The following is a 16,039-nucleotide window of genomic DNA, read 5'->3' as shown; positions in this document are numbered from 1 at the left end:
GTTTTTTCAATTCTAGTTTTCATCATTTCATTCATTTTCGTTAATGATAATAACCTTGAGTCTGAGTTGTCCACAATGCCTTTACTTGAACCACAGGAGTTCCACAGGGTTAGGGGGAGGAGTTATCTGATAACCAGGGGGAGGAGTTATCAGATAACTTAGGGGAGGAGTTATCAGATAACTTAGGGGAGGAGTTTTCAGATAACTTAGGGGAGGAGTTATTAGTGAGTGCTACCTGAGTCTGACCGACTGGACTGGAGCCACATTTATGGCTGTATCGGAGGAGGAGATATTAGCGACTGAAAAAACAAAAAAAAACACCCAAACTGAGCGTCAGTCAAAGGAAAGACAGCAGCATCCTTCTGTGCTGAGTGCCTGTTTGTGAAGTAGTTCAGGTAGGGTAGGACAACATTCACAGTTTTATCATGTCTTCATTACCTCCACTGAGGGGGTTATATTTTTGCCAGCGTTGGTTTGTCTGTCTGTCTGTCCGTGTGCAAGATAACTCAAAAAGTTGTGGACGGATTTGGAAAAAATTTAAGGAAATGTTGATACTGGCACAAGGAACAAATGATTAAATTTTGGTGGTGATCGGGGGGGTGGGGGGGCACTGATCTGCCTTGGCGGAGGTCTGCGCTCTCTGAGTGCTTTTCTAGTTTTTATTCTAGTTTTATTGACATTATTTATATATATTTTGTATATTTTTTCTATATTGTTAAAATGCTCTTGTGCAGTAAATTTCCCAGTAAAGTTCTTCTGCATGTTAGCTCTCCGTAGCCTGAGTAGTTTTTATTGTGCTACAAAGTTTTTTAGGGGATAATTCAAAATATTGATGTGACAGTTAAAGCATGTGGATACAGCACCACCTTATGGAATGTGTACGATGAAGACAAATGACGAATGACATTAGAGTCAATGTTTCAGAATAATTCCCACCTATAGAGTATATATGGGTGGGATGTGTAAGTTTGAATTATGCTGAACCTTAGAACTGCTACCACTGACGTTTCCATGATAAAGACACAGTTTCCTGTTTGACTTGTATAAAATAAATAAATCTAACAATGAGCCAGTCTTTTGAACGGCTGCTCAACATCCGACTCCCTTCAAAGACCCATAAATCCCATCACTAATGGAAATGTACAGTCTGTTTGATTTTTGAGGTTTGATCATAATTATAATTTTATATTTGATATTATTATTGCGATTGTTATTGGGGAACATCTTAATTTATTGTGGACCAAGTTAAGTGTGTATGTTTATACATTTATATATACTCCTGATGTGTTTGTATAAATGTAAAAAAGGCAATAAACATTTTTGTACCAAACAACACGAACGATTACAGTTTAACACATTCAAAGTGCAGAAAAAAAAGGAATCAATACAGACTTGAGTTGACTTCAAACACAGTTTATCAGATCAAATCAAATTTTATATATATATATATATATATATATATATATATATATATATATATATATATATAGATAGATAGATAGATAGATATAGATATATATGTCATGACTAGTGTTGGGCAAATACTTTTAAAATGTAATTAATTATAGTTACTAGTTACTTTCCCAAAAAAAGTAATTGAATTGGTAACAGCATTACTCCTTCATAAATGTAATTACTTACCAGGGAAAGTAATTTTTCCATTACTTTTTTGAAAAACCTTCAGATATGTAAAAGGAAACTGATTTTTGAGCGTGTTTCACGGGCCAGTTGCATAGAGGTGAACAGCAGCCAGGTACTGAATACTATAAATGTGGCGAGGCTGGGGTCCACCAGGGCCAGGCTGGGTCCACCAGGGCCAGGCTGGGGTCCACCAGGCCATTATTCCCAACACTGGTCATGACACTTTCAGAGCAGGTGTGACCGTGGCTGTAACCGAGGCCTTGGTGTGTTCCAGGTACTTCCTGTGGCGTTTCGTCATCCTCTGCTCCACCCTGACCTCCCTGAGTGACAGCTACACCTGGCCTCTGCTGGTCTACATGCTGCTCATCTGCGTCTATCCCTTCACCTCCAGCTGCGCTCACACCTTCAGCGCCATGTCCGCAGAGTCCTACCACATCTGCTACTTCTTCGACTATGGAGCTTTGAGCCTCTACAGCCTGGGTGAGACGGAAACACAGTCTGGGTTTGAACTCATGCCCTGTCTGTCTGTCTGTCTGTCTGTCTGTCTGTCTGTCTGTCTGTCTGTCTGTCTGTCTGTCTGTCTGTCTGTCTGTCTGTCTGTCTGTCTTTCTTTCTTTCTTTGCTGTGAATGGACAGACAGGGTCCAGGTACTGGTCCAGGTGGACCTGGTCTCCAGGTGTGATCAGTGTCAGTCCACTGGTTCTTATGCACCAGGTTCAGGTAAAGGTTCACTTTCACTGGAGGGACGATTCAGTAAACTTGACTCCATTAGACGTTAAATATGGGGCTTGTTTCCTGCTAAAACAAACCAAACCTCTTACAAATTAACTGATTAAAAAGTATGAGGAACTGCAGTGGTTACAAGTACAAAAAAAATCAAACCATCCAAATGTCACTTGAGTTTTGGTCCAGTCTTTGTCCTGTTTGTGCTCATGGTTTTCACCCTCCACAGCAGCAGGTGGCAGCAGGTTAGTTTGTGCAGAACCAAATAATGTCAGTTTGTTGATGACATTTTCAGAAATTAATTTCATTTTTACATATAAACATAAAAACATACATGCAAATATGCATGATATATATGCTTTATGAGAGCTTGTACATGTCTGGTGTATACGGAACACATTTGAATTGATGATTTTAACCTTAATTAGTGTTTATTTTTATTTAATGGAAAGAAAAGTGTAAAACTACTCAGTGATTTATTGTTAATTTGGCATTTGGCTGAATTAATCATTTCCCTCTCTCTAATGATATGATTAAACAATCTGTTATTTGTCCCATAGTGCAGAGCACAAGATGGGATACATGCAGTATATACAGTATGTCTTATATATAACATGTATATATGCAGTATATACAGTATGTCTTATATATAACATGTATATATGCAGTATATACAGTATGTCTTATATATAACATGTATATATACAATATGTCTTATATATAACATGTATATACACAGTATGTCTTATATATAACATGTATATATGCAGTATATACAGTATGTCTTATATATAACATGTATATATGCAGTATATACAGTATGTCTTATATATAACGGGTATATATACAGTATATACAGTATGTCTTATATATAACATGTATATATACAGTATGTCTTATACATAACATGTATATATACAGTAGGGATGTAACGATATGAAAATTTCATATCATGGTTATTATGACCAAAATTATCACGGTTATCATTATTATCGCAGTATTATTATTATCATTATTATTATTATTATTATCGCACCTGCTGATGGTTCCACGCACCTGTTTTAGCACACGCGGTGACAGGTCTTTTAAAGCTGTGGCACCACGTCTATGGAATGACCTGCCTCTACACCTACGGTCCATGGACTCTGTAGAGAGCTTTAAGAAACACCTCCAAACCCTCCTGTTCAAAAAGGCTTTTTAGTCTCCCACCTGACCCAGGACCACCACAGACTGATTACACTCTATGTATTCATCATAACGTACTCCATGTGTCATCCCCCCCCCCCCCCCCCAGTCTCTCTATATCTCTATCGCTCTCTCTTTTCTCCTCCTTTACTCTCTCTCTCTCTCTTTAACCCCAACTGGTCCAGGCAGACAGCCATCCTTCAGGAGTCTGGGTCTGCTCCAGGTTTCTGCCCGTTAAAGGGAAGTTTTTCCTCGCCACTGTCACCAATCACAAGTGTTTGCTCCTGAAGGATTCTGTTGGGTCTCTGTAAACTTAATTTGATTCTGATTTAAATTGATAAAGCACTTTGTGACTCTGTCTGTGAAAAGTGCTCTATAAATAAAATTTACTTTACTTTACTTACTTTAGTAGTGTTGAAATGTGCTCAAAATGTTCAAAAAGTACTAATACACACACTGAAATAATTTAACCAAGTTGTATTTTGAAAAAAAAAAAACTAATATAGTAACATGCACAATATACTTTCTGTTGCAGAAACATTCAAGTAATAACATGTAAACAACAAACATACAAATGTGCATTAAAGTTGGCCCCTTATGGACACAAGATATATCTGCACCAGGGGTGGAACTGAGAGGATCTGATCAATATCAAAGCCATTATCAGTTCTGCTTATCAATCCAATTCATTATCAATTCTCCTATCGATTCCTGAGGTGTTTTTGAGTGTGAGAAAAAAGTAGTTGGACAGGTCAGAGTGGAGTTCATTTGAATATTTTCCAGATCAAATCATTCCCAGTGTCACACATATACACTATTGTACACACATATCCACAATTGTACACACAAACAGAAAGTGAAACACAGTCATGTTTAACTGAACTGTTTAACTCTTTAAGTGCCAGACAGTTAAGGGGCTAATAAGCCTTAAAAGTGCCACAGAATTTGGCCGTTTTTCAGTATTTCGCGTTGTTTTTATAATATTTGAAGAATCCTGCAGGAAACCGCTCGGTAACATCCGACCGATTGCTGATTAGATTCAAAACGCACCGGACGCAGCCGATTCATTATTGATCGTAATTTGCATAATTAATAATAATAATAATAATAATCTTTATTTATATAGCACTTTTCATACATTAAAAACTGTAGCACAAAGTGCTTTACATATCAGTTTAAAAATCAGTACCGCCCCCCACCCACACCCACCCACTCACCCGCACACACACACACACACACACATATACATGCAAACCCACAAGCTCACACATACTTAAGAAGACTGACTGAGCACGGGTAGACCAGAACAAAAATGTACAAGTAAAAGTAAAACATCAATTTAGGAGGCGCTGTCTCAGGGAGCCATCCGCACCAGGAGGCAGCCGCCGACCCCGGCGACCAGGCACCAGCAACACAGCCCCGCATCCCAACTAGTGGGAGAGGGCCAACTGGGACCCCCACCCACCAGAAAGGAGCGGACCCCAGTGAGAGAAGGCGCCACAGCCCCCGGAGTCCACAGCCGCCCCCCGGCATGGAGGGCTCCCTCTGATGAAACACCGGAGAATAAGAAACATTAAAAAGATATAAAAATATTATTCGGTCGCGTGACCTCAGATTCCCGTCTGCTTGGTCTCAAAAGGGGGACACAGAAAGAACGTCATCGAAATGTGAGAAAGAAATGGGGGTGGATGGTTTGTTTGTACACAAATATGGCGTGTTCTCCAAAGCCGATCTGATCGGCCTGTGGCACTTTACAGGTTGTATTCGTAAAGCCGGTTTAATCGGCCCATGGCACTGAAAGAGTTAATGAACAAATGTAAATATTCTGAAAGAATGAGGATTTAAAACATGTTAGGCTGATCGGATCCAGACTGGTCAGTGGTTCAGTCCAGGTCAGTGTCCTCTGGTCCAGTTCCTCTGGTGGTCAGTCAGTGGATCTCCTGTTGCAGTTCCTCCAGTTCATAAAGCCTCCTCTCCTTTGGTTTTTACACACATCGTGTCTTTGTACAGTTGAAGTTCACTCATTTGGGCTCATTTGAACTGACAGGAGTTTGTCCTCAGTATCTATATTCAGACGGTTTCTCTGTAGGTGAGGATCTGAATCTGTGGGGGCTTGGGAGGGGTTAACAGTAGTGCAGGCCGGGTCCGTGTGCTCGCTCCGACAGACTGGGTCTGTGCGGGAGCCGCTATGCCCAAATCTCTGGAGCTGTGTCCGTGCAGGTTCCTTCCACCATGTTTTCAGAGGCCAAACATTACAAACTACACACACACCTGAGTGCCACTGCTTCTGCAGGAAAAGAACAGTACCATGAGTTTTCTGGGTGCAGTAATCGAACACGGTTATCATAATAATTAGAATTTAAACGGTAATACTAACCGCGGAAATTTTACTGCGGTTTATCATTATACCGGTTAGCATTACATCCATAATATGCAGTGTATACAGTATGTCTTATATATAACATGTATATATGCAGTATATACAGTATGTCTTATATATAACATGTATATATGCAGTATATACAGTATGTCTTATATATAACATGTATATATGCAGTATATACAGTATGTCTCATATATAACATGTATATATGCAGTATATACAGTATGTCTTATATATAACATGTATATATGCAGGAAGCAGTATGTCTTATATATAAATGTATATGTGCAGTATATAGCATGTCTTATATATAACGTATATATGCAGGAAACGGTATGTCTTAAATGTAACATGTATATATGCAGTATATACAGTATGTCTTACATATGAAATGTATATATACAGTATATAAAGTAGTTGTATGGTATTAGTTGTATAGTATTATTGATTATTTTTATTAGTATTATGGTATTATTGATTATTTGCATTAGTTATATGCTATTATTGATTATTTTTATTAGTATTATGGTGTTAGATGCTTGCCAACAGTTCAAATGAGCTGAGTCCTGGTGGTTGTAAAAGTTGTGCGTGTTTAAATGGGTGTGGTTGTCTTGGTGGTCCGTAGTCACATGTGTTTGTGTGTGTGTGTGTGTGTGTGTGTGTGCGCTCCAGGTTGTGCCATGAGTTATGGGTCGTACATGATGCCTGACAGCTGGGTGAACAGCTGGCTTCACCAACACTTCGTCCCCATCGCTGTTGGAAACTCAGTGTTCTGCACCAGTCTATCCTGTTATTCCAGGTCAGTCACACCTCAGGGGATTATGGGTAAACACTTTGAATGTTTACCTCTGGGATTACTGTTACTTAAGAACATGTTGAAGTCAAACATCAAGTCAAAGTCAATATTTACTAGTGGTTAAAAGATCACTGACCTCTGGTTAATATTGATCTTCTAACACCTTCTCCTGTAAATAATACTGAAAAAAATGACTCATAAACAAGAGGAAAAACAACATTCAAAGTAGAAACAGAAGATGATGGAGCAGCAGAGTAACACCTTAAACCACAGGTGTCAAACATGCGGCCCGGGGGCCAGAACCGGCCCGCCAAAGGGTCCGATCTGGCCCGCGGGAGGAATTTGCAAAGTGCAAGTTAGGGCATCAAACTCAAAAATAGTATCACAATAACAAAAAAAAACCCCAAAAAACACACAACTAATACAAATAATCAATAATACCATGCAACTACTACTACTACTACTACTACTACTACTACTACTACTACTACTACTACTACTACTACTACTACTACTAATAATAATAATAATAATAATAATAATAATAATAATCAGTAATACCATACAACTAATATTAATAATCAGTAATGCCATACAGCTAATAATAATAATTAATAATTCTGTACAACTAATAATAATAATAATCAATAATACCATACAAATAATCAATAATACCATACAACTAATAATAATAATGATGATAATAATAATAATAATAATAATAATCAATAATACCATACATCTAATATTAATAATCAGTAATACCATACAACTAATAATAACAATGACAACACCATTTTTTTTCTCTTTGATTTCGTGCAAAAAACATTAAATTATGAAAATGTTTATGTTAACAAACTATCCTTTAAAATGTGAATAACTTAAACAAATATGAACAACCTGAAATGTCTAAAGAAAATTCAGTGCAGTTTTAACAATAATCTGCTTTTTACTAAGTGTTTGGTGCCTTTGTAGATCTGATCTGTAATGCACATGTATAAATGATAAATAGAGGCATAATACTGATAAAATTGTAATCACATTTCTTAACAAATTCCATTTTTTTCAGGTTATTCACGTCCTTTTTGTTTGGATAGTTTGTGCATGTACATATTGGCATAACTGAGTGTTATTTTTTGCACTAAAACTATCTGCAGTTGTCTTTATTTATTGGCTGTCATGCTATTATTGTACTGGTCCGGCCCACTTCAGATTAAATTGGGCTGGATGTGGCCCCCAGAAGAAAATGAGTTGGACAGCCCTGCCTTAAACAGAACACCAGAAACAGTCTGGGTTCAGTGATTGTCCAGGTTTCAGAGACACGCTGTCCTTCACAGTCGGGACAATGGGACTTTTGTTCTCCTTTGACCCTCAGTCCTCACAACAGGATGTAAGGCCTTTGAACTGGGCCCAAACTCTGCTTATATAACCTGTGCTTCATAATGTGGTCTTTTACCGCCCCCTGTCTGCAGGTTCTTGGAACTTCAGTGTCCTCAGAGGAGTAAAGCCCTTCGGACGGCGGCGTTTGTAGTCCCCTTCATATTCGACACCGTCCCCCTGTTCTACCGGGTCAGTGTCCCCTGGGCCCCCCTGCACCACATGGAACCACATAGAACCACACAGAACCCCATAGAACCACACAGAACCACATGGAACCACACAGAACCACACAGAACCACACGGAACCACATGGAACCACACAGAACCACACAGAACCACACAGAACCATACAGAACCACATAGAACCACACAGAACCACATGGAACCACACAGAACCACACGGAATCACACAGAACTACATAGAACTACATAGAACCACATGGAACCACACAGAACCACATAGAACCACATGGAACCACACAGCACCACACAGAACCACACAGAACCACACGGAACCACACAGCACCACACAGAACCACACGGAACCACACAGAACCACATGGAACCACACAGCACCACACAGAACCACACGGAACCACACAGAACCACACAGCACCACACGGAACCACATGGAACTACATAGAACCACACACAACCACACGGAACCACATAGAACCACACGGAACCACATAGAACCACAGCAAATCAGTGATATTTTTAAGGCTTTTGCAGTGATACACTGTTCAGCTCTGGTTTTTATCACACACTTTTTTATCAACACTTTCTACTGTTGAAAATCTACTGTGAGTGGAAATTAGGCTCTGAAATTACTCTGAAAAAAAAACATACATATATATATATATATATATATATATATATATATATATATTAGGCCTGTAACGGTACACATACCGAACCGAACCGTTTCGGTACACACCTGTTCGGTTCGGTACACAGCTGTACCGAAACGGCACAGTATGTTGACAAAAAGAAAAAGGAACGAAAGACGTTGTTTGATGCGGAACTTTAAATCCGCGCAAGTTTCACACGGACATATTAAAGGACGCACATAAAAAAAACAACAAATATGATGTGAACCTGGAAGGAAGAGACTGAAGACGCTCTGTCATCATTACAGTCCAGTTTGGATCAGTTCAGGTTCAGGTGAAAGACAACAACGAGGAAAGAGACGTTAATAAAACGGACGTTGTTTACCGCCTATGAACTACGGTAGTTCTAAAACACTGACACTAGGTCTGTCTGTGTTTCTCTCACGCACGCTGTATAACAGAGGAATAGAACTCGGAGTTGAACGTTGAAAGTATGTAAAAATAAAGTTTCACTTTTGTTTCACGCCAGCGTTAGTTACGTTAGTTATGGACCGGACCAGACCGGACCCCCCCCCCGGCTCCGACCCAAAAATAAAACAAAAAAAAACCAAACCATCCCCCAGACAAATCGCACCTTGGACGCACGCACGCACACACGCACGCACACACACGAGTACACAAAGTGTCCTAAACAGTTTGCTATCTGTACTAAAATAAATAATTTGGTTAAGTTTGTTGTCAATGTTTCTCTTCAGTTTGTTTAAACAGAATACCAGTTTACCCTCCTGTTAATGTTGCACTTCATGCAGAATTTTTTTGTTGATATTTTTCTGCAGAATGTGAACTGACAGAACTGTGATTTGATTTTTCTTGTTTGTTCAAAACTCTGTCTGGGAAAAGTGCAAAACTAGTGTTTAAAATACATTTAGTAATATTAATAATTTATTTTATTTTCTAATTGATTTATAGCAGCAGAATTATATTATTCCTTTTTTTCTATATTCTATTGTGTCCAAAAATTGGGGGAAAAATGTTTTAAAAAAATTCATAAATGTATTAAAGACATTTTGGGGGGTTTTCTTTCTTCCCGTACCGAACCGAAAAAAACCGAACTGTGGCTTTGAAAACCGAAAACGTACCGAACCGAAAATTTTGTGTACCGTTACAGGCCTAATATATATATATATATATATATATATATATATATATATATATATATATATATATTCTGTGTGTGTGTGTGTTTTAAAGCCTAATTTCCAGTAAAAGTAGATCTTCAACAGTAGACAGTGTTGATGTGTCGGTACAGTCTTTTCTTCTGTTCTAAGTTCAGTTCAGTGGTTCTAGTGTCGGTACAGTCTTTTCTTCTGTTCTAAGCTCAGTTCAGTGGTTCTAGTGTCGGTACAGTCTTTTCTTCTGTTCTAAGTTCAGTTCAGTGGTTCTAGTGTCGGTACAGTCTATTCTTCTATAGTTATTATACAGTATAATTTTATAAAGGGCTTTAATCATTAGCTTTTGCTCTGTGCAGGCAGTTTGTGTGTGTTTTGTGTTCTCTGGAACTAGAGCAGTCATTAGGTAAGTATCCTTGATGAGCTTTTCTGATCACTAAAGTGTGAATGAGTTAAACCAACATTTGTCTTTGACTTTCTACTTTGTAACACACGTGTCTTTGTACTCTAGTCGTTTTCAACACAGTGTGTGGGCGTGTCCATCAGTACAGGTCACACATGACAAACGCAAGAACAAAAGACACAAGACGTGAAATATCGACCCACTACCCTTCAGGTTCTTCTGTGTCCAGCCTCGTCTCCACTAGAGTGACAGAGTTGTTCTAAATGTTCCCATGACAGAATAACACTGTTCTATTCTTCATCATCGTCATCATCATCTTTATTTGCAGACTTGGGAGTCCATTTAAAAACAAACAAACAAGCAATCAACAAACACAGTAAATTTAAAAACACAGGTTTAAAATACAGACCAAACATCATCAATGTTACAAAAGACAACTGTACCAGTGTCACCACAGGGATGACTGGTACCGCACCCAACTATGACTGGGATTTGTCAAAAGCCTAATGATGGAATTCTGAGAATCGTTCAATCCACAGATAAATTTGTACATGAAGTTTCTCATAAGAGCCTGAAAAGTGTGAACTCCTGCACTGCAGAATAACTCACCTGCACTGGTCCATCCGGGTTTTTAAACAGTATTCTCATGGAATCATTCTATGCATCGGTGAGCTTCTGGACCACCAGGGGGCAGTATAAAGAGGAGGATAATATGCTCTGAACAGACTCTTCTTGACATTTTCTGTACACATTGAGAATGTTCTTGCCAACATATTAGCCTGGGCATAGAACGTCTGACATTGCCTGTACATATCATCATTATCGGACATTTGATCCGTACTAAAGTGACCTAAATACTTTATGTTGGTGCTCACACTCAGCTCCTGTCCTGACAGGTCAAAATGAGGAAAGTTTAGGTCCTTGTCCCCTTTTGTTCTGCAGATCAGAACTGTGCTCTATGTCAGACCATAATCAGAACATATTCAGCAGCTGCTCAAACCCAGCGCTGCTAGGGGAAAAGTCCAAATGATCAGCATACATGAGGTGATTGAGTCTGCTGTTACCAAACACACGACCAGTTTTGCATCCATTCAGCTGTTTAGATAGATCATCCATGTACATGTTAAAGAGTGCAGGAGTACTCTTGTTGGACCACTGAAGGGCAGAAGGTGTCACCTGACCCCCCCAAAACTCTCCTCCTGGCTGTGACTTCATCCATACATTTGCCTCTTTCTTAGTTTCTTTTTGTCTTTTTTCTCAACTGTCTGATTGGTCGTGCATTGACATTTGTCCATTCAGACAGAGTCCTAGTGTTTGCAGGGACAGTGTTCTCTTACTGCTCTTCTGTTGTCTTCTTAGATCCTCCTGTTCTTTGGCGGTGGCTCCACTGACCACCTGTCCAACCACTGTTACCACCTGCTCTTCGCCGTTCTCTCCTGTTTCCTGTTTACGTCCCACCTACCGGAGAGGCTGGCACCAGGACGCTTCGACTACTTTGGTGGGTTTGGACATTAAAGGACACTGGTCAGTGTGGGTTTGGACATTAAAGGACACTGGTCAGTGTGGGTTTGGACATTAAAGGACACTGGTCAATGTGGGTTTGGACATCAGTATCACCTTTAACCAGCTGGAATGAGCACATACATGCACTTCATCAGCAATCAGTCATCAACAAACATGTCCACCTTTAACCCTTACAGACCCAAACGTCCACTTTTAACCCTTAAAGACCCAAACGTCTTCCTTTAACCCTTACAGACACACACGTCCACCTTTAACCCTTACAGACCCAAACGTCGTCCTTTAACCCTTAAAGACCCAAACGTCCACCTTTAACCCTTACAGACCTAAATGTCCACTTTTAACCCTTAAAGACCCAAACGTCTTCCTTTAACCCTTACAGACCCACACGTCCACCTTTAACCCTTACAGACCCAAACGTCGTCCCTTAACCCTTAAAGACCCAAACGTCCTCCTTTAACCCTTAAAGACCCAAACATCCTCCTTTAACCCTTACAGACCCAAACGTCGTCCCTTAACCCTTAAAGACCCAGACGTCCTCCTTTAACCCTTAAAGACCCAAACATCCTCCTTTAACCCTTAAAGACCCAAACGTCCACCTTTAACCCTTACAGACCTAAATGTCCACCTTTAACCCTTACAGACCCAAACGTCCACCTTTAACCCTTACAGACCTAAATGTCCACCTTTAACCCTTACAGACCCAAACGTCCACCTTTAACCCTTACAGACCTAAATGTCCACGTTTAACCCTTACAGACCCACACGTCCACCTTTCACCCTTAAAGACCCAAACGTCCACCTTTAACCCTTACAGACCCACACGTCCACCTTTCACCCTTAAAGACCCAAACGTCCACCTTTAACCCTTAAAGACCCACACGTCCACCTTTAACCCTTAAACCCTGGGCTTCACTCAATTTTAAGGCTCCTTCCTGATTTTAGGTGGTTGTTTACCTTACAGTTGTAATATTGAGTAGGTGACGATAAGATATTTAAGGAGATTTCAGATGAGCTATAGATGAGCTTTCAGTCCAAAAAAATAGGTATTACAGGTAGCTGAGCTGTCAATCAACTCCCAACCATCAGTCATTAATGGCTTCTACTGGCCCTAGAATGTCGTCAATAGAACCATATTTTAGGAAACCACCACGTTATGGTCCATAAATGGTTCCTGTTCAAGTGACTGAGACCAGAACCAATCAGACCAAGGCTCCTGTAGTCCAGTGGCATATTTAAAGACATTCTTTGACATAATTGACGTCGAACCCTCGGGCCGCTGTACTAAAAACATGGCGGTTCGTCCACGTTGGCTCGACTTTCAGCCTGTGGTTGTTGTCCTTTTTGCCCCGTTTCCACTACGTGGTATCAGCTCGACTCAACTCAACTCGGTCTTTTTGTGTTTCCATTACGAAAAGGACCTGGAATCTGGTACATGGTACTAGTTTTTTGGTATCACCTCCACCGAGGTTCCAGGACAGGGGACCAGATACTAAAAGGTGACGTGAAAACACTGCAGACCACTGATTGGTCAGACAGTCGTCTCTGTGACCCGCCCTTTTACAAAAAACAGATGCAGAAGGTTACAGTAAATATGTCGGTAGGTTAATCCACATGATGACAGCAAGGTTATTATCGTTAACGAAAACTAACGAAATGGCAAAAACTAGAATTGAAAAGCATTTTCATTAACTGAAATAAATAAAAATTATAATTAAAAGAAAAAAAAAGTAACTAACTGAAACTGGGTTGTGTGTTTACAAAACTAACTAAAACGGATAAAAATTACGGCTAAAATTCCCTTAGTTTTCGTTTTTGTCGACGTCGGATTGATACGAAATCGATTTATTTCGCTCGAGCAATTTTAGCTAGCGGTACCATACGACACTTCACAGTCCGTCACTTGTCGTTTAGAGTCGTCTTCTGGTCCCCACTCTACCTGGAAACATGGAGACTAAAGTTGAAAGCAGCAGAGTCCTGTCTGGGATTTATTTGAATACGACGGAGAAGAAGAGAAAAGAGATGACTAAACTACAACTAATACTAAGACGAAACTAAAACTAAACATTTAGAAGAAAACAAAACTAATACAAACTAGCAAACCTGCTCTAAATAGGAATTAAAACTAACTGAATTAGAGAAAAAAAAGTCCAAACTAAATAAACTGAACTATAATGAAAAATCCAAAACTATTAGAACCTTGGATGACAGTCTGTAAAACTACACCATGGTTTGTCGAGGAGGTTCAGACTTAAAAATTCAGCATGAGCTTGACGAGACAACACGCAACGAGCGAGTTTATTAGTTACTCTGAGCAGACAAGACAGAAGTAATGCACCACATCGCTATGACGACCAGGTACTGTAAAGCGGGTAGTGTCCTGTAATGGAAACGGTCTCCAGGAATAGGACCTGGTACCAGAGCTGAGCCGAGTCGAGTCGAGCCGGTTCCACGTAGTGGAAACGCGACATTTGTCTACTGTTAATGATCCTGACGTTGTGGTGTGTGTCCCCCCCACCCCACCCCCCACCCTCCCAGGTCACAGCCACCAGCTGTTCCACATCTGCACGGTGGCGGGGACCCACTTCCAGATGGAGGCCGTCCTAGCAGACATGACATCGCGGAGGGCGTGGCTAACGGCCCAGGGGGCCACACCCTCCTTCCTGGGGACGTTTGGGGCGCTGGTCGTCAGCCTCACACTCAACCTGGGCATCATCGGGATCTTCAGTGCTCCGTTGCTGCGGAAACCACGCAACCAGCCACATGTAACCACAGCAACAGCATGTGAGTCCAAGGAGCAGTGAGGGAGGAGCTGTTTCCAGAAGCAGCGAAGGGCGAGCGCGTCCTGAAGGAGGAGGTGTTTGGTGTGTGGAAGGCGTCAGCGTGCTCACCAGTACATGTTTGTCCATGTTCATGCTTGTGTGTTTACTCAGAGGCTGAAGACCCAGTGTCTATTAAGCTTGTTTGTTACGTACGTTAAAAAACATATCAAACCAAGGGCAAAGGTTTAGTCCTAGCCACGGTAGGGACCCCCCCCGATCTGTATGTATGTCTATCAATATGAAATTATCCTTGCAGCGTTGAAGAACTTCTAACTACGTTTACATGAAACTACCTCAGCTGAAGCTCTGAATATCCAGCTGCTTCTCCTTCAACCCGTCTACATGATTTTTCCGTTCGCGACGTTTCCCCGTAACAAACCTTTAGCTACTGGACTGAAGTGGCGTCCTTTCCCCTTGTTCCCAACAGGACCTTATTTTGGACAGAACTTGTGTAGCAGCTGAAGACAAAGTCATGTTTTGATCTGATTTGAATTTTTCATGTACACTTCCATGATGTTTGCACCTCAGACCTGAAGGACCAGGTCAAATATGGGTCAACTGTTTTAGCCCCGCCCCCCGAAGGGGAGGCAAGGAGGATTGGTTTGGGTTTGGTTTGTTTGTTTGTTTACACTTTAGCAGCAAAACTATTGGTTGAACTCATATCTAAATGGGTTTATGGGTTACCAGTGACCCAGAATAGATGTGATTACATTTATGGAAAAGTAGATCAAAGTTACAATTTTTCTGAATTTTAAATTTATTTTTTCCATTTACTTAAAATGGGTGAAATGTGTCTATTCTGTCTATGTCTATGATGACATCAGCACACGCGTAGACATGATGACATCACACACATAGACTTGATGACATCAGCTGGATCCATGCCAAAATAAGATAGCATATGTGTGAGGGGCGGGGCTTGTGCCTGGAACCACTTGTTATGGGAATGAACTGGATTAAATGTCCAATGACCTGTTCAACACAGAAGTAGATGTTTTGTAAATAGTGACGTAACTCAAATGGGATCAAAATGCTGCTTTTGTCGCTCTACTAGTTCTGGTCATGTTTTTTCTGATGGGGCGCCTTTATATGCACACAGTTTGAACTATTGGATACTTAAGGATCTGAATCTGAACTCAATTCAAGACCAAATACTTGGACTTTCAGAGGTGGTCTCAGCTGAACG

The 16,039-nt window shown here is 40.4% G+C and overlaps 1 protein-coding gene across 1 annotated transcript in view; it reads left to right on the top strand.

The window, feature by feature from the left end:
• The window catches only part of paqr6 (progestin and adipoQ receptor family member VI), a 44,791-nt gene extending 29,497 nt beyond the window's left edge, over positions 1 to 15,294 (top strand). The window contains exons 4-8 of the mRNA XM_030157261.1: positions 1,916 to 2,121; positions 6,605 to 6,731; positions 8,201 to 8,297; positions 11,870 to 12,008; positions 14,570 to 15,294. Coding sequence (XP_030013121.1) covers positions 1,916 to 2,121; positions 6,605 to 6,731; positions 8,201 to 8,297; positions 11,870 to 12,008; positions 14,570 to 14,835 — 835 coding nt within the window. The 3' untranslated portion in view covers positions 14,836 to 15,294. The remainder of the gene's footprint in view (positions 1 to 1,915; positions 2,122 to 6,604; positions 6,732 to 8,200; positions 8,298 to 11,869; positions 12,009 to 14,569) is intronic.
• Positions 15,295 to 16,039: the final 745 nt, after the last annotated feature.

The sequence above is a fragment of the Sphaeramia orbicularis genome, chromosome 16 (assembly GCF_902148855.1).
Source record: "Sphaeramia orbicularis chromosome 16, fSphaOr1.1, whole genome shotgun sequence".
Taxonomy (NCBI): Eukaryota; Metazoa; Chordata; class Actinopteri; order Kurtiformes; family Apogonidae; genus Sphaeramia; species Sphaeramia orbicularis.
Note: the sequence above shows the minus strand (reverse complement) of the source record. Positions and strands in the feature narration are given on the sequence as shown.